Source organism: Poecilia mexicana, unplaced genomic scaffold (assembly GCF_051168715.1).
Source record: "Poecilia mexicana isolate PSO_F unplaced genomic scaffold, ASM5116871v1 scaffold_17, whole genome shotgun sequence".
NCBI lineage: Eukaryota > Metazoa > Chordata > Actinopteri > Cyprinodontiformes > Poeciliidae > Poecilia > Poecilia mexicana.
Window position 1 is genome coordinate 31,400,153 of NW_028263386.1, and position 23,579 is coordinate 31,423,731.

General features: G+C 40.2%; 3 protein-coding genes and 1 pseudogene across 4 annotated transcripts in view; 2 read left to right on the forward strand and 2 right to left on the reverse strand.

Moving 5' to 3' along the window:
- LOC148154889 (uncharacterized) lies at positions 1-8,869 on the forward strand. Of its 2 annotated transcripts, none has more exons than XM_088014397.1 (18): positions 1-27; positions 156-210; positions 293-360; positions 436-486; positions 580-708; positions 794-868; positions 946-1,028; positions 3,022-3,132; positions 3,285-3,413; positions 4,490-4,629; positions 4,700-4,908; positions 4,994-5,059; positions 5,132-5,252; positions 5,330-5,454; positions 7,104-7,223; positions 7,422-7,589; positions 8,370-8,520; positions 8,599-8,869. In XM_088014397.1, exons 1-18 carry the CDS (start codon positions 1-3, stop codon positions 8,670-8,672), a joined length of 1,902 nt encoding a protein of 633 aa, XP_087870523.1. In that variant the 3' UTR covers positions 8,673-8,869. The 2 variants fall into 2 exon arrangements, with proteins under 2 accessions (XP_087870523.1, XP_087870524.1); XM_088014398.1 differs by having other exon boundaries at positions 7,110-7,223.
- Positions 8,707-11,451, reverse strand: LOC148154890 (putative UDP-sugar transporter protein SLC35A4). Its single transcript, XM_088014399.1, has one exon. The coding sequence runs from the start codon at positions 10,955-10,957 to the stop codon at positions 9,986-9,988; it is 972 nt and encodes a 323-aa protein (XP_087870525.1). The 5' UTR covers positions 10,958-11,451; the 3' UTR covers positions 8,707-9,985.
- LOC148154891 (SLC35A4 upstream open reading frame protein pseudogene) lies at positions 11,039-14,724 on the reverse strand (annotated as a pseudogene).
- The window catches only part of LOC106906541 (period circadian protein homolog 2-like), a 15,309-nt gene continuing 6,101 nt past the window's right edge, over positions 14,372-23,579 (forward strand). Inside the window, exon 1 of the mRNA XM_088014396.1 lies at positions 14,372-17,504. Coding sequence (XP_087870522.1) covers positions 17,071-17,504 — 434 coding nt within the window. The 5' untranslated portion in view covers positions 14,372-17,070. The remainder of the gene's footprint in view (positions 17,505-23,579) is intronic.

Sequence of the window (23,579 nt, forward strand, 5' to 3'; positions counted from 1 at the left end):
ATGGCCACAGCAATCATAAACACACCTGTAAGTATATACAGTACTTACTTTAATAAATTGTATAATTTCTCCAGAGGCATAGAGATGTTTAAGATGAGTAAAGACTGTATTGACTTGTGCTGGTTGAATTGCTACTCATCTCCATCCACTGTTAGACGTGTGGGGGAGCAGAGACGGTGAGAGTGGGAGTTGTACTCACGACAAGCCCAGGTAAGTAAACTACTGGAATATGTGAATTTATTTGGTTTTGAGTGCTGAGTTGAAGAAAGTTCACATGTTCTTGGACACACAGAACATAAAGGCTGTGCCGCTTTAGCAGTCGAAGGATGTGAAATTAACCACAAATCTGCTACGAATGAGGTAAACCTATTCCTGCACCGTGATATTTCAGATGTTCTCTGGAAGGTGCCACAAATATCAGACGTGTTTTTTTAGGAACCAAAGTCCTTCACATTTGATCAGGTTGTAACAGCCGACTGTGTAGAGGTAAAACACTTCCTACTCCGTTTTCACGCACTTTCTGTTTGCTATTAAATATTGCAAATCTCAGAAACTAACAATCTGAACCGAAACATGCAGAGTCTTCACTCTGAGCTCCTGCGGCCTCTGACCGAGGCCGTATCAAAATGCTATAGCGTAGCACTGCTGATGTGTGGAACTCCCACGGAGATGGTCGGAGCCGTGACGGACAAAAGCATCCTCAGACAGGTGGACAGTAACAATTTTACTCTGTGCATTAGAGGATGTTCTGTTCTTGCTTTGACCGGATTCTGAGACTCTGACCTTGTTTCAGGTCCTGACGAGTCTGTTTAGCTGCGCAACATCAGAGGAAAAAGCAGAGTCCTTCACCTCTGTATCATTTCTTCAGGTCTGTCCTTGTGTTGAAAGGTAGAACCCCAAAGCAGCTTCGACGTGACATGACTTGGAATATTGTTTCTCTGACAGTTTTATCCAGACGGGAGCGCGTTGGATCTCCTCAGCCTCAATAAAGAAACTTTACAGCTCGTAACCCATCCTGTACTCGGAAGGTATATTAATATTATGTATTTACGTACCGCGTTAATTTAGATTTTGAAAAGAAAGTCTAATATTTAGTTTCCAACTGGTCAAACCTTCTTGGTATTATTTAAAGCTGCCTTGATCAACAGATCTTGCCTCTGGGATAAGAACGTTTTGTGTTTCCATCAGTGATTTTTTTTATCTCCTTTTCTGCTGACTTCCCGTGGGGGGAGTCCCACAGGGTTTCGTTTTACACCTTTTTTTGTCATAGTACTTGATGCCTCTTGGGCACTGTTTATGTAGTAGGTTGTCATCTTTATTTCCCACTGAAGCACACTGGAGAATGTTCTGTCCTGAAGTCCTTTTGTCGATTTCAGGAGACAGATGGCACAAAATGTTCAAAATTCTAGTGAGAATAAGAAAAAATGTTTTGCTGTGTAGACACAACGACACCAACAAGATCACTTTTTTTACTCTCTCAACTTTCTGTTCCGCATGAGAAAATCGTGCTTACATTTGAAAATTGACTCTCATCCTAAAGATATACACCCAATTAAGGTTAAGAGCAAAACATTGGACTATTCTGAACTGGCCCTCTATGAGTCCTGATCTAATATTGAACATAGGATACAATTCTTTAATAAAAAAAGATTTATTTAATGAATTCTACTCTTTCTAGGCCGTTCTCCAGACAGTCTGGAGACATCCTTCAAACCTGAGACAAGTGGAGAAGTTTGTTCACAAAGAGTTAGCCAAAGTACCTGCGGCAGGTGCAGCAGAGTAATAATTCTTTGATAATCAAAAGAATCGCTTGATTGCAGTGATTTACTCAAATCTTATATTATAGCACTTTGAATTGCCTTGTTGCTGAAAATGTGCTATATAAATAAAATTACCTTACCTTATAGAAACCATCATTTTTGTCCAGGCCTGTTTACGTTCTGTTAACCCTCATTTCAAAATCAATGTCTGATTTCCATTGGTTAAATTGTATTATATTTTTATTTATTATTTCTTTTTGTCGGTTTCAAGTTCTGTCACTGACCACTGTGGCCTTTTCGGTAATTAACAGAAGTTTGCCAACAACTTTGTTCACATGTGTAATAGTTTTGTAAAAACAAAAAACAGAAAAATCAGATTTTTTCCCCCACGGTCTAAACAGATTATATTATATCGTCAAAAGGCAACCTTGAGAAGCTAAGACATGCTTTAATCGCCTTTCGCTTTGAATGATTTAACCTTCCAACAGGTACAAGCAAACAAGAACACATTTTTTTTTTCCAATTTTGAATTCCTTTTACAAATAGCTTTTAAAAAATGTTTTAATCACTTTTACATTCTCTCAGTAGTTACGCTGCATTTCACCTGCCTGACTTTTTGTAATGTTGCTTTGTCTCAGGTCAATATGCCAGATGATTTTACCTGCTCCAAAAGCTTGAGGCGAAATTTGAGCGTTTGTTGTCCCAGACTTAAAACCGCGGAATGCTTCCTCACTGCCTCGGGCAGATTTATCTTTTTATATTAAGGAAACCTTTTTGAACCCACTGCACGTCATGGTCAAGGGACATGAAAAAGCTAAAAAAAAAAAAAAAAAGACCTTCAGACAGTGTGGTGAAAAATCGATCATCACCACTTTAAAAAATTGCAAGAAATTTTGGCCTGATGAAAGCAAAACTTTATCAAATTAGCGGTTGCTATATATAGCAACCACTATTTTTTTCGCTATATACTGAGGTACAACCATGATTTTAAAAATCCTTTTATCTGAGGCTTTAGTGTATTTGTTCTGCTCTTTACCAAATCTTAAAGTGGTTCAAATCTAACATCAGATGTACAAAAGCACAAGTGACAGATTCCTTCGCCATTTATTGAACAAGATAGAGGCAAGGAAATAATAAAGTGCTCCCTAAATAATCATATCTACAAAATATATAAAGCCCAAGAATATAAAAAGATGCAAGTTTAAAAAAACAACTAATGCCTATGTGGCTGACACATAAACCTCTCTGTTTTGTTTCTCAGTGTCGTAGAAGGTTTATCTGAGGTGTGTGTGTGTTCAGCGGAGGAAGCCTGTGATGTTTTTAAAGCCTGCAGGGAGTCAATGAAAACCAACGGAGGAAGCATTTCCAGCCGGTAGGTCGTGTTTCATCAATGCGCTCCGAAAAGGCTTAAAACACACAGGACAGGACCAAACATCTTGCAATCTCAGTGAGAGAACTCTCTTTCTCTCCGAGACATCTGAATAAATAAACGTGCTTGTTGTCCGTGTCACGTGTTTTCCTCAGATGCAGCTCCCTGTTCTCGGTGACAGCTGAGTGGAAACTCCATCCGGAGCAGGCGGAGTCGGATGTCTGCCGCAGCAAACTGCAGCTGTTCAGCCTCGCAGGAGGAGCCAGCAGGACTGACCTCAGAGGGTCGGTGACATGCAAGCCGAACAGATCAGTTACACGAGTCTGAGTGGCTGATCAAATATTTACCTACCAATGCTCACCGAACTGCAACAACCTGTCCAGAATGCATGTGGCATATTAATGTTTGCCTCAGTTCGTACTTTAATATCTCCACATTGCAATCCAATTTATGCAGCTAAACTGCATCTCTTATAAAATGTATAATTTCTATTGTAAATTGAATCTGAGATATAATAAACATTTAGTCTAAACTAAGAAGACAGTGCACTGAAAACCATGTACATAATTTTATGCTTGAGTTCTCCCCAAAATTAATAACCCTTTTGATTGAAACTGCAGCTTTCAGTCTTACTGAATTAATTTCTCAGAGATTTCTTAGCTTTATTATATATATTCAGTGGCTCATTGCCATCTGTCCAAGAGCAGAGTGTGTATTTACATAAAATGACAACGAAGTAAGTGACATAAATCAAGACAATGTGTTAACAGCGTGAGCTTTCGTGTAAGAAAACCCTCCTGGCTTGTTTCTCCCATAAGGCCTGTCATGTTCCTGCAGCGACTCCCAGATATGTCATTGTCTCTGACAATCATACCTCTTCTTTAAGCTTCATTCTTATATCCATTTTCAAAACAACCGGCACAGGGATGAAAATCTTCAGAAGAAGCAGCCATCTGCCATGTTGGGGGGTTTGGGAGAACAAGAGTATTTTTATGGGGAAGGTAAAGAAGGAGGCGGGGAGTTAATGACAGAGTCGGTCTTTGACTAGAAGAGAAAAATTCCTGAACAAGAAAATTGTCTCTATGTAGAAAAACAGAACATACAGAATTTAACCCTTTCATGCATGAATTATGATCCTTTGTGTCAGGATTTTTTTCCAATGTTTTTTTTAATTTTCTTAAGGCATAAAAAAAGGTAGGAAGAATTATTATTATTATTATTATTATTATTATTATTATTATTATTATTATTATTATTATTATTTTAGGTGATCAATTGTAATTTTCTCCAAATACAAAGTTATTTGAAAAATAATGCTGTTCCTTATTTTCACAACATAAGTATTTTTTTTTGTTCCCAGAGTCATCCCGCTGTTGAAGGTCGTAGACCAGACACTAAACTCTCCTCCTGTAGTCAGTGACAGCCTCCTTCACCAACTACTTAAAGATGCACTTACAGGAAGCAACAGGACATTTCTCATCTACTGCATCAACCCTCAAGGTAAGTGAGAGGAACATATAAGCGGGAGGTGGTTGAATTAAATCTGACTCTGGGTATTACTTCTTCTCAGGTTTCCTTGATGATGAAACTCAATCTGCTTTACGTTTGGCTCAGAAAGTGAGAGGATTAGTTACTAAACCCACTTCTGTTTGCTGGAATCCGAGGACAACTGAGAGAGAGCTTCGTGAAAGGATCGTGGAGCTACAAAATGTGGTACTGCTAGGGGAGAGCGAGGTGCAGAGCATTTACAAGTTAGCTCAGCTGACTCAGAATCTGAAGGTAAATAAAACAAAATCAAAGCTACAGCGTTCGATACAGCAGCATGAGAGTGCAATAAAAATGTATTCTGCCATCTCTAAAACAGATAGTGAAACGTCAGTCGTGGGAGAAGAGGAGAGAGGAGTCAGAGAGAATAAAAACCAAAATTAAGGTCTGGTGGTTTTCCACCAAAATATAATGTAGCTAAATCATCGAGTTTAATATTTGCTTTCTAACGTAACAGAAATCATCAACCAGCAGCCACCAGCTTTCTGTAGATTGCCTCATCAAAGAGAAAGCAAGTACAGAGACAGCTAAATATCTGCAGGAAAAGTTGAGACAAGAAATGGAGGAACACATCAGAGGTAACAGGATAAATTTCACAGTGCAGTCGATAAAGCTATTCCTGATTGAGTATTCGGTGTGTCTCTGGTGTTTCCAGAAGGTAAAGGCAGCGCGGAAAAGGTCCAGGAGCGGGTAACCAGAATCCAACAGCTGAAGGAAGCTCTGAGAGAAGAGACACTGAAGAATGGGAATGTTTCAGCAAAGTCCCAATTCTGTCAACAAGTAATGAACATTGCCTCAAATATTGCTTTATGTTGTCCACTGATCAAGCTGAGATGCTCAATTTCTATTTCCAGTTTAGACGGATTGTGCCATTTATCTTAAAGCTAGAAACATGAACGGAAAACCAGAAATTTGCCATTTTCAGTGACTATTTTTGATCTATTCTTGATTTCTTTCAGGAAAAATATAACACATTTTCGCTGTTGTTAGTCAAAGGTTTCTGCTGAGAACATGTATGTACTTTTGCCACAATAACAACAATTTACAACCTCACTAACTTTTCTGTCTGACTTTTATGCCTGGTCTTTATAGCATCAAGCTTTAAAAACTAAAAACCTACATATTACAGGACATTTCTAACATTAAGAAGCATAAAATGGCGACACATTTTCCTGGAGTCTTAGTAAAGCAGATGTCCTTGTGAGCAGGCTACCTCACAGCATGACATCACCAGCTCTACCATAATGGAGTACCACTATGGTTCTGACAAAATAATCTTTTTCTGGTGTAAGGGTTCTTTCAGTATGGTCTGACAAACTTTTTACCTGGTGCATCATTAACCTGTTGGTCTCAGGTTGTCATTCACAATGACAGGGGTGTCAAACTCCAGTCCTCAAGGGCCGCTGTCCTGCAGTGTTTAGATGTGCCACAGGTAAAAAACAGTGGAATGAAATGGCTTAATTACCTCCTCCCTGTGTAGATCGGTTCTCCTGAGCCTTGCTAATGACCTAATTATTCTTTTCAGGTGTGGTGCAGCAGAGGCACATCTAAAAGTTGCAGGACAGAGGCCCTTGAGGACTGGAGTTTGACACCCCTGTCACGAGAGGACCCAAATTTGGGTCCTCTAGTGACAGACAGGTTAAGAATACCTTCCATATGGCCACTTTGTCACATAGTCTAATTTTAGAGGAAGGGATCCTTTTTGGGTCTTACTCAAAAAGGTAAGGCCGACTCATAAATCGTTTAGTCTGGTTTTAAGACGCCTACAGTGATCATTGCTCAACACTGTTTCACTGTGACGGCTTAGATAACGTTGTAGTTGTCTTATTGATTACTTATTTTCTTCTTTTACCTGGAGTGTCTGCGCCTTACCGTTAGCTAAGCTGATTGGGGAAATTTTATTTTCTTACGGGGGCTGGGGTCTCTCCTGAAAATAGTTCTTAATGCCCCAAACTTTCACATTTGAGTTAATATTTTCCCCCATACACAGCTTAATTCTTCGATAAGAGCATTAAGGGAGAGATGGGAGAAAAATCCCTCTGAGCTCAACTTCAAATATTAACCCTGAGCAAATCTTCATTGTTTCATTTGCTCATTTCCTTTCCAACACTATTTTCTCCACTTGAGAAACTCCTAAGCCTCCCAAATGTCATCCTCGCCACTTCTGTAAGTAATACCCCTCCTGAAAGCTTTGTGAAAACCCTCCTTCAGCAGGATCTTGTTAGAAATCCACTGAGAAATCTTTTAGAAAGTGCTGCAATTATTGCCTCCTAGGGTAACTCTTTGCAGAAAGCTTTGCGTACGCGACCGCTGGTTTGACAACACATTTACAAAGCTTAGTCCAGTCTTTTCAACATCTAAACAAGATTTATGCTTGGATTAGTGGGCAACACGCACTAAGACGTTAATTTTGCCATTTTAATGATTAGTCTCAGTTGGAATACAATGAAGCGCAGGAGCGGAGGAGGCAACTTAAGGAGGATCACACAAGATTAATTCAGGAGGAGGTGGAGAAGATGGAGAGAGACTTGGCGCAGGAGCAGCCGCCGGTGAGATAATGAGATACCCTGTTGTTTAACATTCTGTTTGTGATCCATCTCAGCCGAGAGTGCTGAGTCAGTTTGGCTAAGTGCAAGGCTGAATTTATGGTGGGCAGAAATGGCCTGCACTTCCATATTAACACCGGGATTTCCTTGAACTTTTTTTTTCCCATTTTAACCTCTTGTTTTTATTCATTGCTCCGTCAGACAGAAAGCCCTCAGAGGGAGCTGCTGGTGCTGAGCAGAGAGAGGCAGGTCCTGGTGATGCAAATGGAGGCGCTTCGTGCTGAGGCCCAGCAGGCAGAAAGCGACCTTCAGGATCAGCATCACAGACACCAAACGGAGCTGCATTGTTTGAGGGAAGAGAGCCTACAGGTGGGAATTAATTGGCTTTAAATCCACACAAAATATAGCTTCTTGGTTTGGAAAAAGATTTGCATTAAAAAAAAGAGAGAGCACAAAAAACATCTTAGGCTGAGAGAGAAGCTAGTTGCATAGTTTAGGAAAAACAAAAAAAAAAACACAGAGCTGTTACAATGCAGAGTAACATTGAACTCTTTTTTTCCTCAGGATGTGCATGAAATTGAACCTAAGAATCAAAAAGAGGCCTTAGTTAGAATGTTGTAAACTCTACCTTTAAATTATTTTCTTAAGGCTTTTCTTTAAGAAAGTTCACGTCTTTGAACTTTCAGAAAGGTTCAAAGGCGTGCCTTTCAAGATAAATTGATTGTGAATATGTTGTGGTTAAAACTACTACCAGTCTCCTCATTGTCTTAGAGAAGGGAAACAATCTTGGGTGCATGTTACTAAACCTAATCTTAGCCATTATTGTCCATAACAGGCTCCAACTCTTGCAATTTTGCCCTTACTATACTGTATTTATTCAGTTGAAGGCCCCAATATGAGCCGACCAAAGCGTGCCTGGTTGTCATTTCTCCTTATTGTGAATAGAGTTTATTACTGTCATAGCTGAGTAGATTACTTGTATTAAAATCTAAAAAAATAAACAAGCATAGGCCAACCCCAATGTTATTGTTTGTAGGCTTGTGAAGGGCCTAGTAACGGAATAATTTTACAGTCAAGAATCCAATTGACCCAACCCACATCTAACTGCATCACCCAAACATGCTTGTTATCAGTATTCCTTCTCTGCAGGTGTTCAGGGCGTTTCGTCAAGTTAGCGAGGAGCAGAGGAAGATCTCGGAGGGAAGATACAGGAGCGTGTTGCTGGAAGCTGTGCAGGATGCCATCTACCTGTCGGCTCAGAACCAGCAGCTGCAAGCAGAAAACAAGGAACTTCGAAAAGGTCAGCGTTTAACCAGCAAGCTGGTCACATAACTGGAAAGACCCTTCACAATGTTCTCATGTTTCTCTAACTCTGCAGCACTGGGGGAGATTAAAGACGCTCTTGTTGTGCGAGGAGATCCTGTGACTGACCTGATAAACCAGCATCAATGAGTCTCATACTTTGCTTAAATCAAGAAAACGCGTGTTGGTAAACGGCTCAGAAACTTTATTGGTCATAAACGCAACATGTAACATTTTATCCCTGATGTGCTTTAAAGAGGATTTGGTGTATGATTATGGATCCTTGCAGGATGTCTCTGCAACAATGTAACTGTGTAGCAAAACAAAAACAAAAAATCAACATTTGATTAATTTTGTCAGCTCGTTCTTTGACACACTGTTAACACTTCTGCATCTGAAGTAAATAAAGTAAAGGACTAAAGGAGTTCAGTTTTAGAAGGCAGATAACACAAAGGCAAAAAACACAAACCAGACAACGTCCTGCAAAAGTGCGAATATCCCTTAAGATTCTCCACATTTTGTCACACTTCAGCTTCAATGTCTGTAGTTTAAGCAATGGACCAACCTCAGTGTGGAGATTAAAGTTTTGGAAGTTTGATGAGGCAGAACTTTGATCAGAAAAGCAGTCAAGAATCCCATTGTAACTCTGGAGGAGCTGCAGGGATCCATAGCTCAGATGCAACAACCTATTAAAAGGATTTGCCATGCACTTCACAAATTAGGCCACAAATCAGAAAGACAGTCATTGTTGAAATAAAGTTATAAGAAGTTTAACATAAGCCACTTGGGAGAGACAGCAAACATGTTTAAGGTGTTTACTCAATTTAATTAAATTGGAAGTTTGACCAATTTAATTAAATTGGTTAAATTAAATTATTTGACAAACACCATGATTGCACATCAGCTTCAAAACAAGATCCCCATGGTAACCCACAATGATGGTGATGCTTTAGTAGGAGCAGGGATGCTGGTTAGAGTTTATGTGAAAATTAAATGGCACTAGATGACGACCAGGCCTGTCACAGGCTTTACAATACCTGAAACTGAAGAGGAGGTTCCCAGCTGGACTGTAACCTCAAACCTACGCATAACACTGTCCTACAAATGTGTACAACGGTCCAGTCAAAGTCCAGACCTGATTTGTGTCAAGCTCTGCTTCTGATCTGAGCGAGTTTCAACTAGAGAAGAGTAAAAGTGTTTCTAGATGTAGCACTGCTTGATAACCCCAAAAGATCTGAAGCCCCAAAACGTGATTCATTTATTGAATCACGTTTCAAACAAAAGTCCTACCTTTCAGATTTTACGTGTATAACAACATTACATCGAAATGTGTTTGAGAGAAATGGATACTTTTCCATTGCACAGTACCAGTAATATAATCTCAAATGTTAAGGACCACAACTGGCAGCTTTTGTTTGAAGCTCCTCTGGACCCAAACGGGCAGGTCTCTAACGAACCCTCTGCTATCTGTAATAAAGGTAAGCTGCCAATCCAATCAGTGCACAAGGCAGAGGAAACAAAGGAGTGAGCTGTAATCCTAAGATGGCCCAGGACAGCAGCGCATTAACCAGCATGGAGCAGGAAATGACAAAGAGTCTGGTGATGCCGCTACCGTGTTTGAGCACCACAGACATCAGAAGTCCATTGGCTGCCTGTCCTGCGATGATGCCCCACACCACCCCCGAGTAGCCTTCCAGAAACCCTTGGTCGCTTCCTAAGGAGGAGAGAGAGGACAGCCCGTTGATTGCCACTCCAAACATATAGAGGTAGAGGTTCTGTACGCTGAGGGGCAACCTTTGGCTCTTCAGCACCCTCTCTGTGTACACTGCTGCCAGCCCCGACACACTGGCGTAAACCAGCACGAGGAAAAGCCCCCAAGCAGTGATGTGAAGCCTGGGACCCTCATCGACGTCGATCCTCTCAGGGCCTTGTAGATCCAGGCTGCTGTAGCTGTGGAAGCCCCCCGCAGCCATGAGGAGCCCCAGGGCGAACCACTGCTCAGACCGCAGCCTCTTCCCCAGGCAGGCGGAGTACAGCAGGGCGGTCGAAGCTATTTTCAGATTGGAGAGTATTTGAAATGAGCTTGGGTCCATGTAGGCCTGCATGACGACAACCAGGTTGTTGTTTAAGGTGTACAGCACGGCGGGGATCGCGTAAGGGGCGACGAGACGCGGAGGAGACCGCGGTATTGACGTGGCGCCTGTGAAAACCAGGCTGAGCAGGGAGGCGAGCAGCTTGGCCAGCTCGATCATGAGGACGCAGGAGGAGGCGTTGAATGGGACTTGACCGTCTACCTTGGTGAGAGTGATAAGCGGCGCATGAGAGCCATAGATGAGCACCATCAGGCCCAACAGGAAGCCCCACTTGATCCGGTTCGCCCACCGTCTCTCAGTCCCGGCCGGGGTTTGAGGCCCCACGTTCTCGATTACAATCATTCTAAATGACGCAAAACAAACACCAGCTCCGACAAGTACAAAGGATAACTTCAGTGCAAAAAAACAAACAAAAAAATTCAATCGGTTTTCTTTAACTATTATTTCCAACACATTCTAAGATTAAATTGTGATTATTTTTTGAACAGTAAAGTTGTGAGGTTACATGAGGTGGGTAAAGTTTCTGCCCGTTTTCCATATTAAAATCCAAAGGCCTTAATATAAATATAGCTGCTTTAGTTAAGCCCTAAGCCTCGTAGGCACAACGTCCTGCAGGTGCGACGTGTCAACAGTGGACAGATAAAAGTAGAAATTAAAGCAGGATCGAACTGATTCCAAAGCAACAGCAAAAGCGAATAAAGTTTCTCTCTTTAGGTCCCCAGTGGAATTCCAGTCAAAAGAATGCATCCATAAATCCTCCTTACTCAGAAAAGTTCAACTCCAGTCTGCCGTGGACCAGTACCTCCAAGAGCACTTCTTCGTTTAGTGAGCGTCAGCCCAATTCACTTTGGTCCCTTTTTCATTGTGCTCATGTAATCTTTAACGGTCCTTTCAATGTTAGGCACCTGATAGCTCTGGGCTGCGTAAATGCCGGTGGCAGTTCCCAGCAGCAATCCCAGGAAGGCCGAGGAGCGCAGCTTGGCCACCACATAGCCGGCCAAAAAGCCCTTCAGGAAGGGCGATCCCAGCACCGTGCTTCCCTACAGAAGGAAAAGAGACGCAAAGAAATTGATTAAAATTCAGCTTTAGCTGATTTTACTTTGTCGTTCAAGGGTTTTCTGTTTCTTTTTCTTAAAAAAAAAAAAAAAAGCCAAATTTGGTTGATCAAAATTCTTTTGCAAAAGCAATAAAAAGTGTAAAACATCCCAGGGGGTGAATACGTAATAGTTGTAATGCTACCATTACAAATTTTGCGACACTACTTGACAATTAGAGATACAGGTGCTGGTCATAAAATTAGAATATTGTGATAAAGTTCATTATTTTCCATAATGTCATGATAAAAATTAAATTGTCATATATTTTAGATTCATTGCACACCAACTGAAATATTTCAGGTCTTTTATTGTTTTAATTTTGATGATTTTGGCAAACAGCTCTTGAAAACCCAAAATCCCTGTCTCAAAAAATTAGAATATTATGAAAAGGTTCTCTGAACGAGCAATAAAAATAATCATCTGAATCAACAAAGTAACTCTAAACACCTGAAAAAGATTCCTGAGGCCTTTAAAAACTCCCAGCCTGGTTCATTACTCAAAACCGCAATCATGGGTCAGACTGCTGACCTGACTGCTGTCCAGAAGGCCATCACTGACATCCTCAAGCAAGAGGGTGAGAAACAGAAAGAAATTTCTGAACGAATCGGCTGTTTGCAGAGTGTTATATCAAGGCACCTCAGTGGGAAGTCAGTAGGAAGGAAAAAGTGTGGCAGAAAACGCTACACAATGAGAAGAGGTGACCGGACCCTGAGGAAGATTGTGGAGAAGGGCCAATTCCAGACCTTGGGGGAAGCAGTGGACTGAGTCTGGAGTAGAAACATCCAGAGCCACTGTGCACAGGCGTGTGCAGGAAATGGGCTACAGGTGCCGCATTCCCCAGGTCAAAGGTCAAGCCACTTTTGAACCAGAAACAGCGGCAGAAGCGCCTGACCTGGCTACAGAGAAGCAGCACTTTGGACCACTGTTGTTCAGTGGTCCAAAGTACTTTTTTCGGATGAAAGCAAACTTTGCATGTTATTCGGAAATCAAAGTGCCAGACTCTGGAGGAAGACTGGGGAGAAGGAAATGCCAAAATGCCAGAAGTCCAGTGTCAAGTACCCACAGTCAGTGATGGTCTGGGTGCCATGTCAGCTGCTGGTGTTGGTCCACTGGGTTTTATCAAGGGCAGGATCAATGCAGCAGCTATCAGAAGATTTTGGAGCACTTCATGCTTCCATCTGCTGAAAAGTTTTATGGAGATGAAAATTTAATTTGGTCTGGAATCGGCCCTTCTCCACAATCTTCCTCAGGGTCCGGTCACCTCTTCTCGTTGTGTAGCGTTTTCTGCCACACTTTTTCCTTCCTACTGACTTCCCACTGAGGTGCCTTGATATAACACTCTGCAAACAGCCGATTCGTTCAGAAATTTCTTTCCGTTTCTCACCCTCTTGCTTGAGGATGTCAGTGATGGCCTTCTGGACAGCAGTCAGGTCAGCAATCTGACCCATGATTGCGGTTTTGAGTAATGAACCAGGCTGGGAGTTTTTAAAGGCCTCAGGAATCTTTTTCAGGTGTTTAGAGTTACTTTGTTGATTCAGATGATTATTTTTATTGCTCGTTCAGAGAACCTTTTCATAATATTCTAATTTTTTGAGACAGGGATTTTGGGTTTTCATGAGCTGTTTGCCAAAATCATCAAAATTAAAACAATAAAAGACCTGAAATATTTCAGTTGGTGTGCAATGAATCTAAAATATATGACAATTTAATTTTTATCATGACATTATGGAAAATAATGAACTTTATCACAATATTCTAATTTTATGACCAGCACCTGTATATATATGCCTCTTAATTGTGTTATCTTTCTCATCTTGCGGCTTTAGACACCTGCGCCTTATTGACCGTACCTTAATGTCGGATGTGCGTCATAGCTTTTATAGAGCGCCAGCCAGACGGTGCGCTCTTTGACCGGAGAAGCATCATTTAATCGAGTCAGTCCATGTGCTGATTACATTATGAGGAAGAGTCTGATGACTGCGTAAAAAAAAAAAAACGTGAAAAAGTGGTTTGGGAAGCAAAGTTCACTGTGATTGGTTTTTAAAATGATCAGTGGATTCCTGACGGAGACGAAGGAAAGCCAGATTTTTTTGTCCTCTGCTCCTTTCTCTGCAGCTGCTCAGCTGGAATTTATTTATTGGCAGAGACAAAGAAAGATATGTTGAATTTGCTTTAGTGCATTGGACACAAATAGCCACCTTTACAAAAAAAAATAAAAAAATAACATAGTTGATCTGTAGGGATCTTGTTAGCAGTCTCTCCTTACACAGAAATGCCCAAAGGAAATATTTTAATGCAATTTCTAAAAGTTGAAACATGTTTGTAGCGTCTGCTGTTGCACAATCACCTGCCTTGGATTGATCCTAAGCTAATAAATAAAGAATCTCCCACATTGGTAACTAGTACAATCTTTTGGACTTTGTGGTTTGTCGGGTTGTCAGATTGCTCTTTCATCTTTGGACTGTAGACTTTCAATTACATCTCCTGCCTCAGTTGCACTTTCTGACAGGGAAAAAACAGCTCAGTAAGTGCTTTGAGAAGTTCAGAGCAGCCTATTCACTCTGGGCAGAAACATTCTGTGAGTAATGTCTCTAAGTTACATGGGGGAATGGGTCCAAGTCACTGCATTTTGTGAAGGGGATTTTTTTATGATCCTAACTACAGTGAGCTCAAGTGCTGCATCACAGATTTCCTTTTTCTTTGCAGATGTACTTTCTTTATCCTGACTGCACATTTTGTTTATATCATGTAGTTTAATTAACTTCATCTGGGCCTGAATGTTGTTGTTGTTTTGTTCTCCAGTCCCATGTTCAGATAATTATAGTTTCCTCTTTCAGATTTTTGATTCTCATTTAACATTACCCCCTGTTTTATGTTGTCGGATCTCTTTCTTTTGTACATTTTTTTTTTCTTTCTCTCCTGATGGTTAATGTCTGTTCCACACTGTTGTTTAGATCGTTTGGTTTATGGTTTTGAGCATCATCTCACCAAACACTGGAAGTCATCAAACATCTTTTCTTGTTCAGCCCCCCAAAAAGCATAGAAAAATTAGCTTACATTCTGGCCAAATGTTAGGATCCTATATTTCTCTGTAATTGGTGTCAAAGAAGCCAGACTTTGCCTTTTGAAATGATTTTCAGATATATGACGTCATACATTGGCTGCTTTTTAACATATTTTCTGTTAGGTATTTGTAACCACTCAGCTGGGATCTATGAATCACTCAGGCATAAAACAGCAGCTGAACTCAAGGAATGAGCCATGAGTGTGGTGTCTCCAGATTACAGACAGTTTACTAAGGTGCTCATTTTACACTGAGTATTTAGACACTTAATTACAGTCAGCATTTAACAAAGGCAAAATGTTCAGATTTGTTTGGCTGGAAACTGTAAATATCGAGAGATACACTGTAAAAAAATAAAACAAAAAGAAAAGCGTCTCTAATTTACGGTAAAATACCGGCAGCTGTTTTTACAGTTTTTCTACAAAAATTAGACATTCTTTTTTTTTTTTTTTTTTTTTTTTTTACAATGTAGCAGAGTTTGAATAGTATAATTGGATTTTAGCATTAACAAATTCACTATTGACGCTTAAATCCTGGCGTACAGAGGAGGATGCATTTCCTTGGTCCTTTGTCAGGTCTCTCAGGATTTTTAGGTCATTTTTATTGTGTTAGTATTTAGATATTCTCTGGCCTCATAATTCCTCCTCCGTCCTTCACTTGTCCACTTTCCTATTTTTTAAGCAAACACTGCAAACTGCCCTGGCAGGGTCACGTACAAGTACCGGACAGAAAATAGGTCAAAATGCCAAAACCCAGCCACATCCCAAAGAATAGCACTGACCTTCGCAAAGACCCAATAACTATTGATATTGACCACTGTAAGCATTTGCAAGAAAATCTGACTCCTTGGAAGGAAAGCATACAGAGTTAGGAGTGGTTTAAAACTTTTGCACATTGCTTTAATCTCTCCTATTGTGTCTGGATCCCTGCGCTTTGCCTCTGCATGCCCAATCTGGTTTTAGCCAAAGACGTCATTAAAGATTTGTTTTTCTTTCTTATTCTCTGGTCTGCTGCACTTTTAATCCTTTAAAGATCTGCTGCTGCTTCTTCTCACCCCTCTCCCCACGCCTGCCGCCTGCGTTCAGTTTTGACTTGCTCCATTCTGACAAGCGTTGGTGAACTTTTTGCTCAAGTTCAGCCACTTCTTTTCACACTTTGCAAGACTTATCACCTTCTGATTGATCATTTACTGACCTGTTTCACTTGGCAGCTCAGATGCAGGACATGAGCCAACTATGCAACAGGTCAACGTCGTGTCACACTGTGCACAGTCATCTGATAAGATCTATAGAAGTGTTAATTATTGATATCTATGCTACTGTCATTTGTTCTACCACAGGGATTTTCAGTTACCAACATGGTGTTTGTGGAAAGTTTGGAAAGCTTCAAATATTCAATCCTCCTCTTCACTGTTGCTTAGTCTGCTGTCAAAAGCTTTAAATAAACTTTTTATATTTATATAACAAAAAAAAAAAAAAAAAAAGAAAGTCTCAAGCATTCCTCTGTGTTAACCTGGGGATGAATGGTGAAAGTGTGGGTTCATTTTAAAGGCTTGACCAGATCAGTTTTGTTATTTAGAGTTAGAAAGAGGATCTACTTTTTAGTGTTGCTTGGTGATGTGCGTTGGCAATCAGATCAATCTTGTCAGGCGTTATCTAGGGTCCAAGTTGGAAAATCCTTTTAAAAGAGTTGAAGGGTTTAGATTGGACAGACCTGCTGTTCTTAAAGGCCAAATTGTCTGAACCAGAGGCTTTCATAGAACATCAGAGGCGTCCAGCAGGGTTTTCAGGGGTCCAGGGTCAAACCACACAATGTTTCAAATATGACACTAGACCAAAGGCAGAAGAAAGAAGCCTTTTGAAGTACGATTGGTGACATGTTTTTTATTTCTGTTTTTAACTTTGTGCAAGCATTATTCCTCTTATATTTATGTAGTTGTTCAAATGAACAGGCAGACACAATCTCATGTTGAAAAATCATCATAGCATTGACTGTTTGGCACCACTGGCTACAAATGCAGAGAAAAATCATTACTGTCTGGAGCTCATGTCAAAGAACTTTGCAACTTTCATAAAATTTTAAACATCATTTTTTTCCTTCACTGGATGTTAAGTCATGTATTTTGCAAATATTTAAAACTGTGATTAGACACAGGGTCATTCATGTCTATCACATGTGGTCTCTTTCCACAGATCAGTTCGTTTACTTGACATCCACTCAGCTGTCATCCTTCAGACAATGGGATGACTGCGTTCTACCTAACCTGAAACAACCCCAGCAAATACCTCCTCCTGATGTCGGACGATTCAGACTCCAAGCCCTACCCCTTGCCGGTTCCGGCAGATCGGGATGGAGCCTCGGCTTCAAGCAGTTCCGTCTCAAGCGGAGCCTCGGGGTGCAGGCCCATGGCACAGATGCGGTGGGTGGGCAGCTACGCCCAGGGCAGACCTGACCTTGGACTGCCCTCCGAGGGCAGCGACAGCAGTGGTCAGGACCCCGCCCTCTCTCCTCACAACGTGCGCAAGACAACGCGTTCTCGGTTGTCCCCCGAGGAGGACGTGGAGATGAAGAGCAGTGGGTCCAGCGGCAGCGGGACAGAATCGCATGGCAACGAGAGTCATGGCAACGAGAGTCATGGGAATGACAGCAACGGCCACGAGTCAATGGGCAGCTCCAACAGCCGCAGTAAAGACTCGGCATTGCTCGAATCTTCAAGCAGCAATAAAAGGTAAGAGATGGCAGAACTTTCTCTCCTTTACTGTAGTTTCTTATTACAAATTTTAAAAGAAAGACATGCCACTTAGTTTTCCAATCTGTACCAATTTGCAACAACTTCCTCTTGCACCACAGTAAGAAGGTATAAGGTGTGTTTTTTTTAAGGTGTTCATCAGAGAAATTAGTTTTCTATAGTGATGGGATGTTTTTGGACTTCATTATAATTTTAATTAATCACTTGCAGGCTTGTAGATTTACCAACCGAAGCTTATGTAAATGAACAGCATGGGGTCTCCTGGAAGAGCTATCGCTACAGGGGCCTTTACAAGCAACACTCAACTCTGTCAATTACGACTGCAAGTTTAATAGGAATGACCTGAAATGAAGTAAATGTGAACAATACTACTCGATAACAGAACTGTAAGTCAGCACCGTAAGTGCTTCTTAGAGCGCAGAACAACTAATAAACTGCTTTTCCTGCTAATATGGCTCCATGTCAGTAGGTCCATTTGTCCCTCTCTTCTAAATGTTCACTCTGAATGGCAAAAAAGGGCAAAATCACCAGATCCCTTTGGCAAAACAGAAGACAAAAAACCTTGTCTGGTTACTCTCACCAGAAACGAGAAAAATAAATCGCCATTGTCAGTGAAAGTTTGGTGTTTTTTGTCAAGAAAGTAAGGCAATATTCAGACTCAGTTCCTCTGTCTACAGCAGTGTGGATATATCAACTGGCTAATTACCATTCCTGATTAAAGCTAAAAAAATTGTACGTAGTCATCACTTTCTATTCAACACAAAGAGACTTACACTGAAACTTCACTCTCCTAAATCAAATTTTAAAACTTTACTGTGCAGCAGGACCTCAGCAGAAACGGCTGGGATAGTTTACTTATCAAACATAAAAAGAAGTTTACAAGCAGCAGTATGCACCTTATCTTTGTCATAAAATTGAACGTGAAATTAGGTTTAGGGATTTAGCCTCGCAGTCATTCACCCCTAACGTAGGCTGATCATTGATTGTGATGCAGTGCCAAAAACAGTTCAGTTTTTGAAATGAGACTTTAGCCAGTAGATCAACAAAAAGGTAAAAATAGTATTAAGAGTCACTGAGACCCACCTGTTGATGTCAGATAACAGCCATTGCTTATAATTAACACTCCAGGAGTCTTTTACCACTTAAATTGAATATTCTACTACTTAATTGTACTCTGCTGATTTCTAATAGGGGAATTTATGCTAAATACATTTATGTTCTCAGGCACTTGTCATCATGATTACCGATGGCATTTCAAGGGCGTTTCATTTAAAAATGAGACAGTCTGTGCTGCCATGCTTTTAATGGCTCACAATGATTGGAGGTGTGAGAACTGAATGCATAACTAATGTCAGAAGTAGAGTGAGTCAAAGCTCGCTAAGCGTTTAACCTTAAAAATTTGTATTAGTGAACATTTTCTCTCCATGAACGGCCCTTCAGAAACAAAATTTTTAAGTGGTGCCTTGTAAATTGGGCACTCCATTCAGTGAATGGATGGAATATTTTTAATGTTTTTCTGCCTTAACTTTACAGTTTTGACACATAAAGGAGCATTCATGCAGCACATTATATCTTGCATATTTCATCCAGAATTAGTGAATAATAGATAGAATGACCTTTGAATTTAAGCCATAGATTCAAAGGTGGTAATCCGTAAAACCTTTCGTGCGAGTATGTGGCAACAGGCCAGAATCAACATTCAAGGTTTGTGAAAACAGATAAGCTCATCTGTTTTTTCTCCTCTGTTGCAAATGCTTAAGCAAGAGCAAAGTATTTTTCTGAACCTTAAGTGATACACACTTAAGGTTTTTTTATTCATAAGTCTCAACTTTTGAAATAAATCTTGGATAGCACCTTTAATTTCATGAGTTTCTGTGACATCAAACCTTTTTGTCTGAGACATAAGAATTAGTTTAAAACTAAAAAAAAAAAAAAAAAGACAGCTTTAAAACTTGCAGAATATTTTCCTGTCTTCATCATGACCAGAAATAGACCCAGACACTATACAGCTTGTCCTGGAAACATACAGAGCAGAGGAACAAATACATGACTGTATCAACCAGCAGGAAAAGCAAATTGATGTCATCTTGAAGGCTGGAAGCTGGCTTTTCTTCAATGCCAGATGGGCCATGTCACGCTTTCCTACTCCTTGTTGCCATGACAATGCACTGTTTGTGTGTGTTTATCTCTGGGTGGAGCAACCCGGTCTCAAGCTCTGACGTCTTTACTCACGCTAGGCTTTGCCTTACTTTGACCTGCCCTTGCTGCTTGAGATCCAAGCCTTTTTTTTTTCTTTTTAAACCGCTCCTTTTCCACCATGGTCTATTTCCCTTCTGGCATCTAACGCTCTGTCTGCCGACAGACTGACGTATTTTAAACCCACATAACTCTTTCTGGTTTTGTGTTGCTACATAGCACCACTGTCTGCCAACTCTGAGTCAGCTCAGTTTACTTTCTACATTTTTTGTTCTCCAGTTTTAGGAGGTACACCTCAGAATGTTTTTGTACTTGTCCACTCTCTTGATATAGATCTGTATGTATAAACTAATTTCTGGAAAAGCAAGTGATTTAATCGCAACCAAATATTAACCTATTAAACTAAACATGTCGACAACATTGCATTTTCTAAAAGTTAGGACACCCTATCCCTAAAAGGTTATCAGACGCCCTTTGGCTTTTGCATGTACTGCATGCTTTAGTGTCTCAGTGGGATTAAGTTCTGGCCTTTGATGAGACCCAGGATCTTTCGTTTCTTAGTAATTGGTCAGTTCTTGATGTAACTTGCATGTTTTGTGTCCCTGTCATGTTGCTCTGCTTTGGCTCTATTTGTTTTTTATATGGTTTCACAATTCTCTCAAGCGTCCTTTGATAGTCAGTAGATAAAAGCCACATCCTGCTGCAGAAGATCTTTCCCATTACACTTTCAGCTACGTGCTTCTCAGGACAAGAAGAATAAGTGTTACCCATGGCATTATTTCAAAAGACTGACAACGGGCCCATATTGACCGTATTGTTACCTTAAATTCTGACTTTAGTTTGTCTATGCAAAATTAGCCAAACCTGTGGTTTAAACAGCCAGTTTATCACATTTTAAACTCAGTTAATGTTATCGATTCTTCTCATCTTGCTGCAATGTCAAACTAATGGCAAGAAAAAATGGTCTGCAGTTGTGAAAAAACTACAAAGGTATTCAAAGCCTCTTTTCTTAGTTTTGTTGTCCCAAAAAGCCTGTAGATTGAAAGCGGTTAAATCTGACACCCAAGTCCTGCAGACGTTAGATGAACTCATTCTAATCTAAACCATCTACCACACCTGACTCAAATTGTTGACTCATTTCCTCTGTTACTAAGTTCATCAGGAACCCGCTTGGCTTGTTCATCTAAAACATGCAGGACACCAGCCCACTTCCTGGTGTGTGTGGGGTACATTTCCAAGGAGGTTCCATTAAACATTTTCTACCTACTAATATCAGTGATCAATTTATTTATTATATCCTACTGACACTGTTTTAAAACCAATAATCCTGTGCCTGTTTCAATAAAGAAAATGAATTTGTTGCTTAAAATGACCAATTGTTCTAGCATGTCTCCTACTACTAATATTAATATGCCAATTCATCAGGTGAATATCACGTGCTCGTGCCAAAGTCCAAACATCTCCTTTGTCCCATTTATTGGTGAGCTTGCGTGCGAGTGGCAAGGGCTTTCTGGAGTTTATTCAGAGATCACTGATAAGTGATGCATTTTTATGGCTGCATTGTTTTATTTCCCAGAAGCCAAATGGATGGCTACACACATCTAGAATTACATCACTGCAATAACTTCTGCTTAATGTTTTACTGAGTGAGCTCCTCTGTGCCACAGATCCTGCTGGTTTTCTGAATGTAGGCAGAAAAAAAATGACTGTAGATTGCAGCTTAAAACATTTTCCACATTGTTCAGGTGTATTAGTTTGACTAATAACTCTGTTAGTCTGTAAGGTTTTCATCTCATTACATTAGAAAGATGATTTACTCTGATAAGCATGGACAGTCTGGTCAGCTAATTTTCAGTGCCATGGGGTCGATTGATACAAATCAAATATTGAAAAGAGATCAAATTATGGATCAAAACAGGAAGCAAAAGTGTGAATGGATTCAACAAATTTACCGATAGATGTGTTTTTAATTAATTCCCATCACATTCAGTGAGAAACAAACCTATGATTTTTAATTAAAGAAGACCAGCTTCCTCTGACCTTCATTTTGTGTTTCTGCTCCCGGAGGACAACTGAAACGTCTCTTACATCGCCTCTTTCAGCGCCCCCTTTATATAACTTTTCCCTGACCTACAGACTCCCTGCCATGATACCAATTAGCTTACTGGACACTAAGACATATTTAGACTGTCTAGTCTAAAACCAGCTGTTGCATTGTGCGGGACAGAAGGCTATTTAGATTGAATTAGATTCCTTCTTTGGCTCAGGAAGGCTATTTGTGAAGATGTTACCTATTCTGAGCAGGTAATCAGGGTTATTTATAGTTGATCAGTTTTAGTTCAGATGACTCAGGTTCTCAGACAGCTGCTAATAATCTTGCTCTAAGCCTGGTGGGTAATTCTTCATGTATATTATAAGAAGTGTTACATAGGCAAGTAGGGCAAAGCTGTTGATTTGCAATTGCCAGTTTCTGCTGTTGTCTGTTCAGATTTCACCACAGTGTCAGCTGAAAAGAAAAAAAATAGTTTTGCGCTCTCAAACTTGTGTTCAGACTGAAACCACGTGTGGCATCTCTGGGAACTAAAGGCTTACACTGAACTTGGACTCACCTGTGCCAGGAATAACGATTCACTCTATTTTTGAGCAGGCGTTCCAGATATAGATAGTATGCAGTGTTGAAATTAGTCGTAAGCTTCTGGGTTAACAGAAGCTTACATTTGTACATTAGATACATGGTACGAAGCTAATAGAGAGACTAAGTTAGCACAAACAGGAAATGTCTGTTTGTGTCAACTTAGACGGTCAGCCATGATGGCTATTCCAGGATTTCTTTGAGCAGATCTCCAGATTTTTTCTCAGCTGAATGAGATCATGAGTTGTTGTCTTAGAGCTGTTTACTGTAAATTCTTATAGATCTGTCATTATCTGAGGGTGTTGAGCCTGAATGAAGGTTGTGGTTTGCTTTATATGGAGCAAATGTTCACTGTAGTTGAGGTCAAACAAATCCTGTTTATGTCGGAAGTAAAACATTTTTTCTCATGTACGTATGTTTTCCCTAATTCACGTCAGCAGGACGTTGGTTTAAAAACAGCTTTTAAATGGATAATAAAAACATGTAACTTTATGCATGAACAATGAACATGATAGACTTTTGTTCGTGCTGCTTATTTGTAAATGAAAATGTAGAAAAGCTAAACAGAGGATAAAATGAGGATGATAAGATTTAAAATGAAAAAAAAAAACACTTCTGTAATATAAAATTTTTCTGAGAGATTAAATTTGGTTGTTCTCATCAAAATTACCAGAAAAAGACTTGAAAACTATCTATATGTGTGCATTGATTGTATATAATAAATCACTTTCATTATTTTAAAATTCAGATTCAGCTGTATTGTAGGTAATGGAGACAGACTGAAGGCCAGAAACGGTCTGCATTGAAAAAATATCAAGCACACCTTTCTAAATCTGAGCACCAAGAGAACAAGCAGCGATTTTTGCCCACTGCTTGTTCTCTGCCCCCACTTGTGTTTTGACCTCACACTTGACCACAGTGCTGTGTTCTTGCTGTGCAGCCAACTGAGCAGCGGGAAATAATTTGGGTCCTTCAAGTAGATGACAAAGACTTTCAGGATAAGAGTGTGATTTTTGTTTTGTTACTTGGCTGCTAAATGTTCAAAATTGGATCTGAAGCTCAAAAGACGCTGTTACAGAATTCACAAAAGCCATACGAAAACAGCTGATCTTCTTTTGGCTTGAGTTAACAACAGGCCCAAAGTGTGAAAATGGGGACACTTGTTCTTCTCCACTGAAAGAAACTCGAGCACCTCAGACGCGTGTGAAAAACATGTGATAAGTCTG

Coding starts and splice junctions, on each gene's coding strand:
- LOC148154889 (XM_088014397.1), top strand. CDS start 1: ATGGCCACAGCAATCATAAACACACCT. Junction 1,029..3,021: donor ACCCATCCTGTACTCGGAAG/GTATATTAATAT, acceptor TTTGTTTCTCAG/TGTCGTAGAAGGTTTATCTG. Junction 5,253..5,329: donor AATGGAGGAACACATCAGAG/GTAACAGGATAA, acceptor TGGTGTTTCCAG/AAGGTAAAGGCAGCGCGGAA.
- LOC148154890 (XM_088014399.1), bottom strand. CDS start 10,957: ATGATTGTAATCGAGAACGTGGGGCCTCAAACCCCGGCCGGGACTGAG.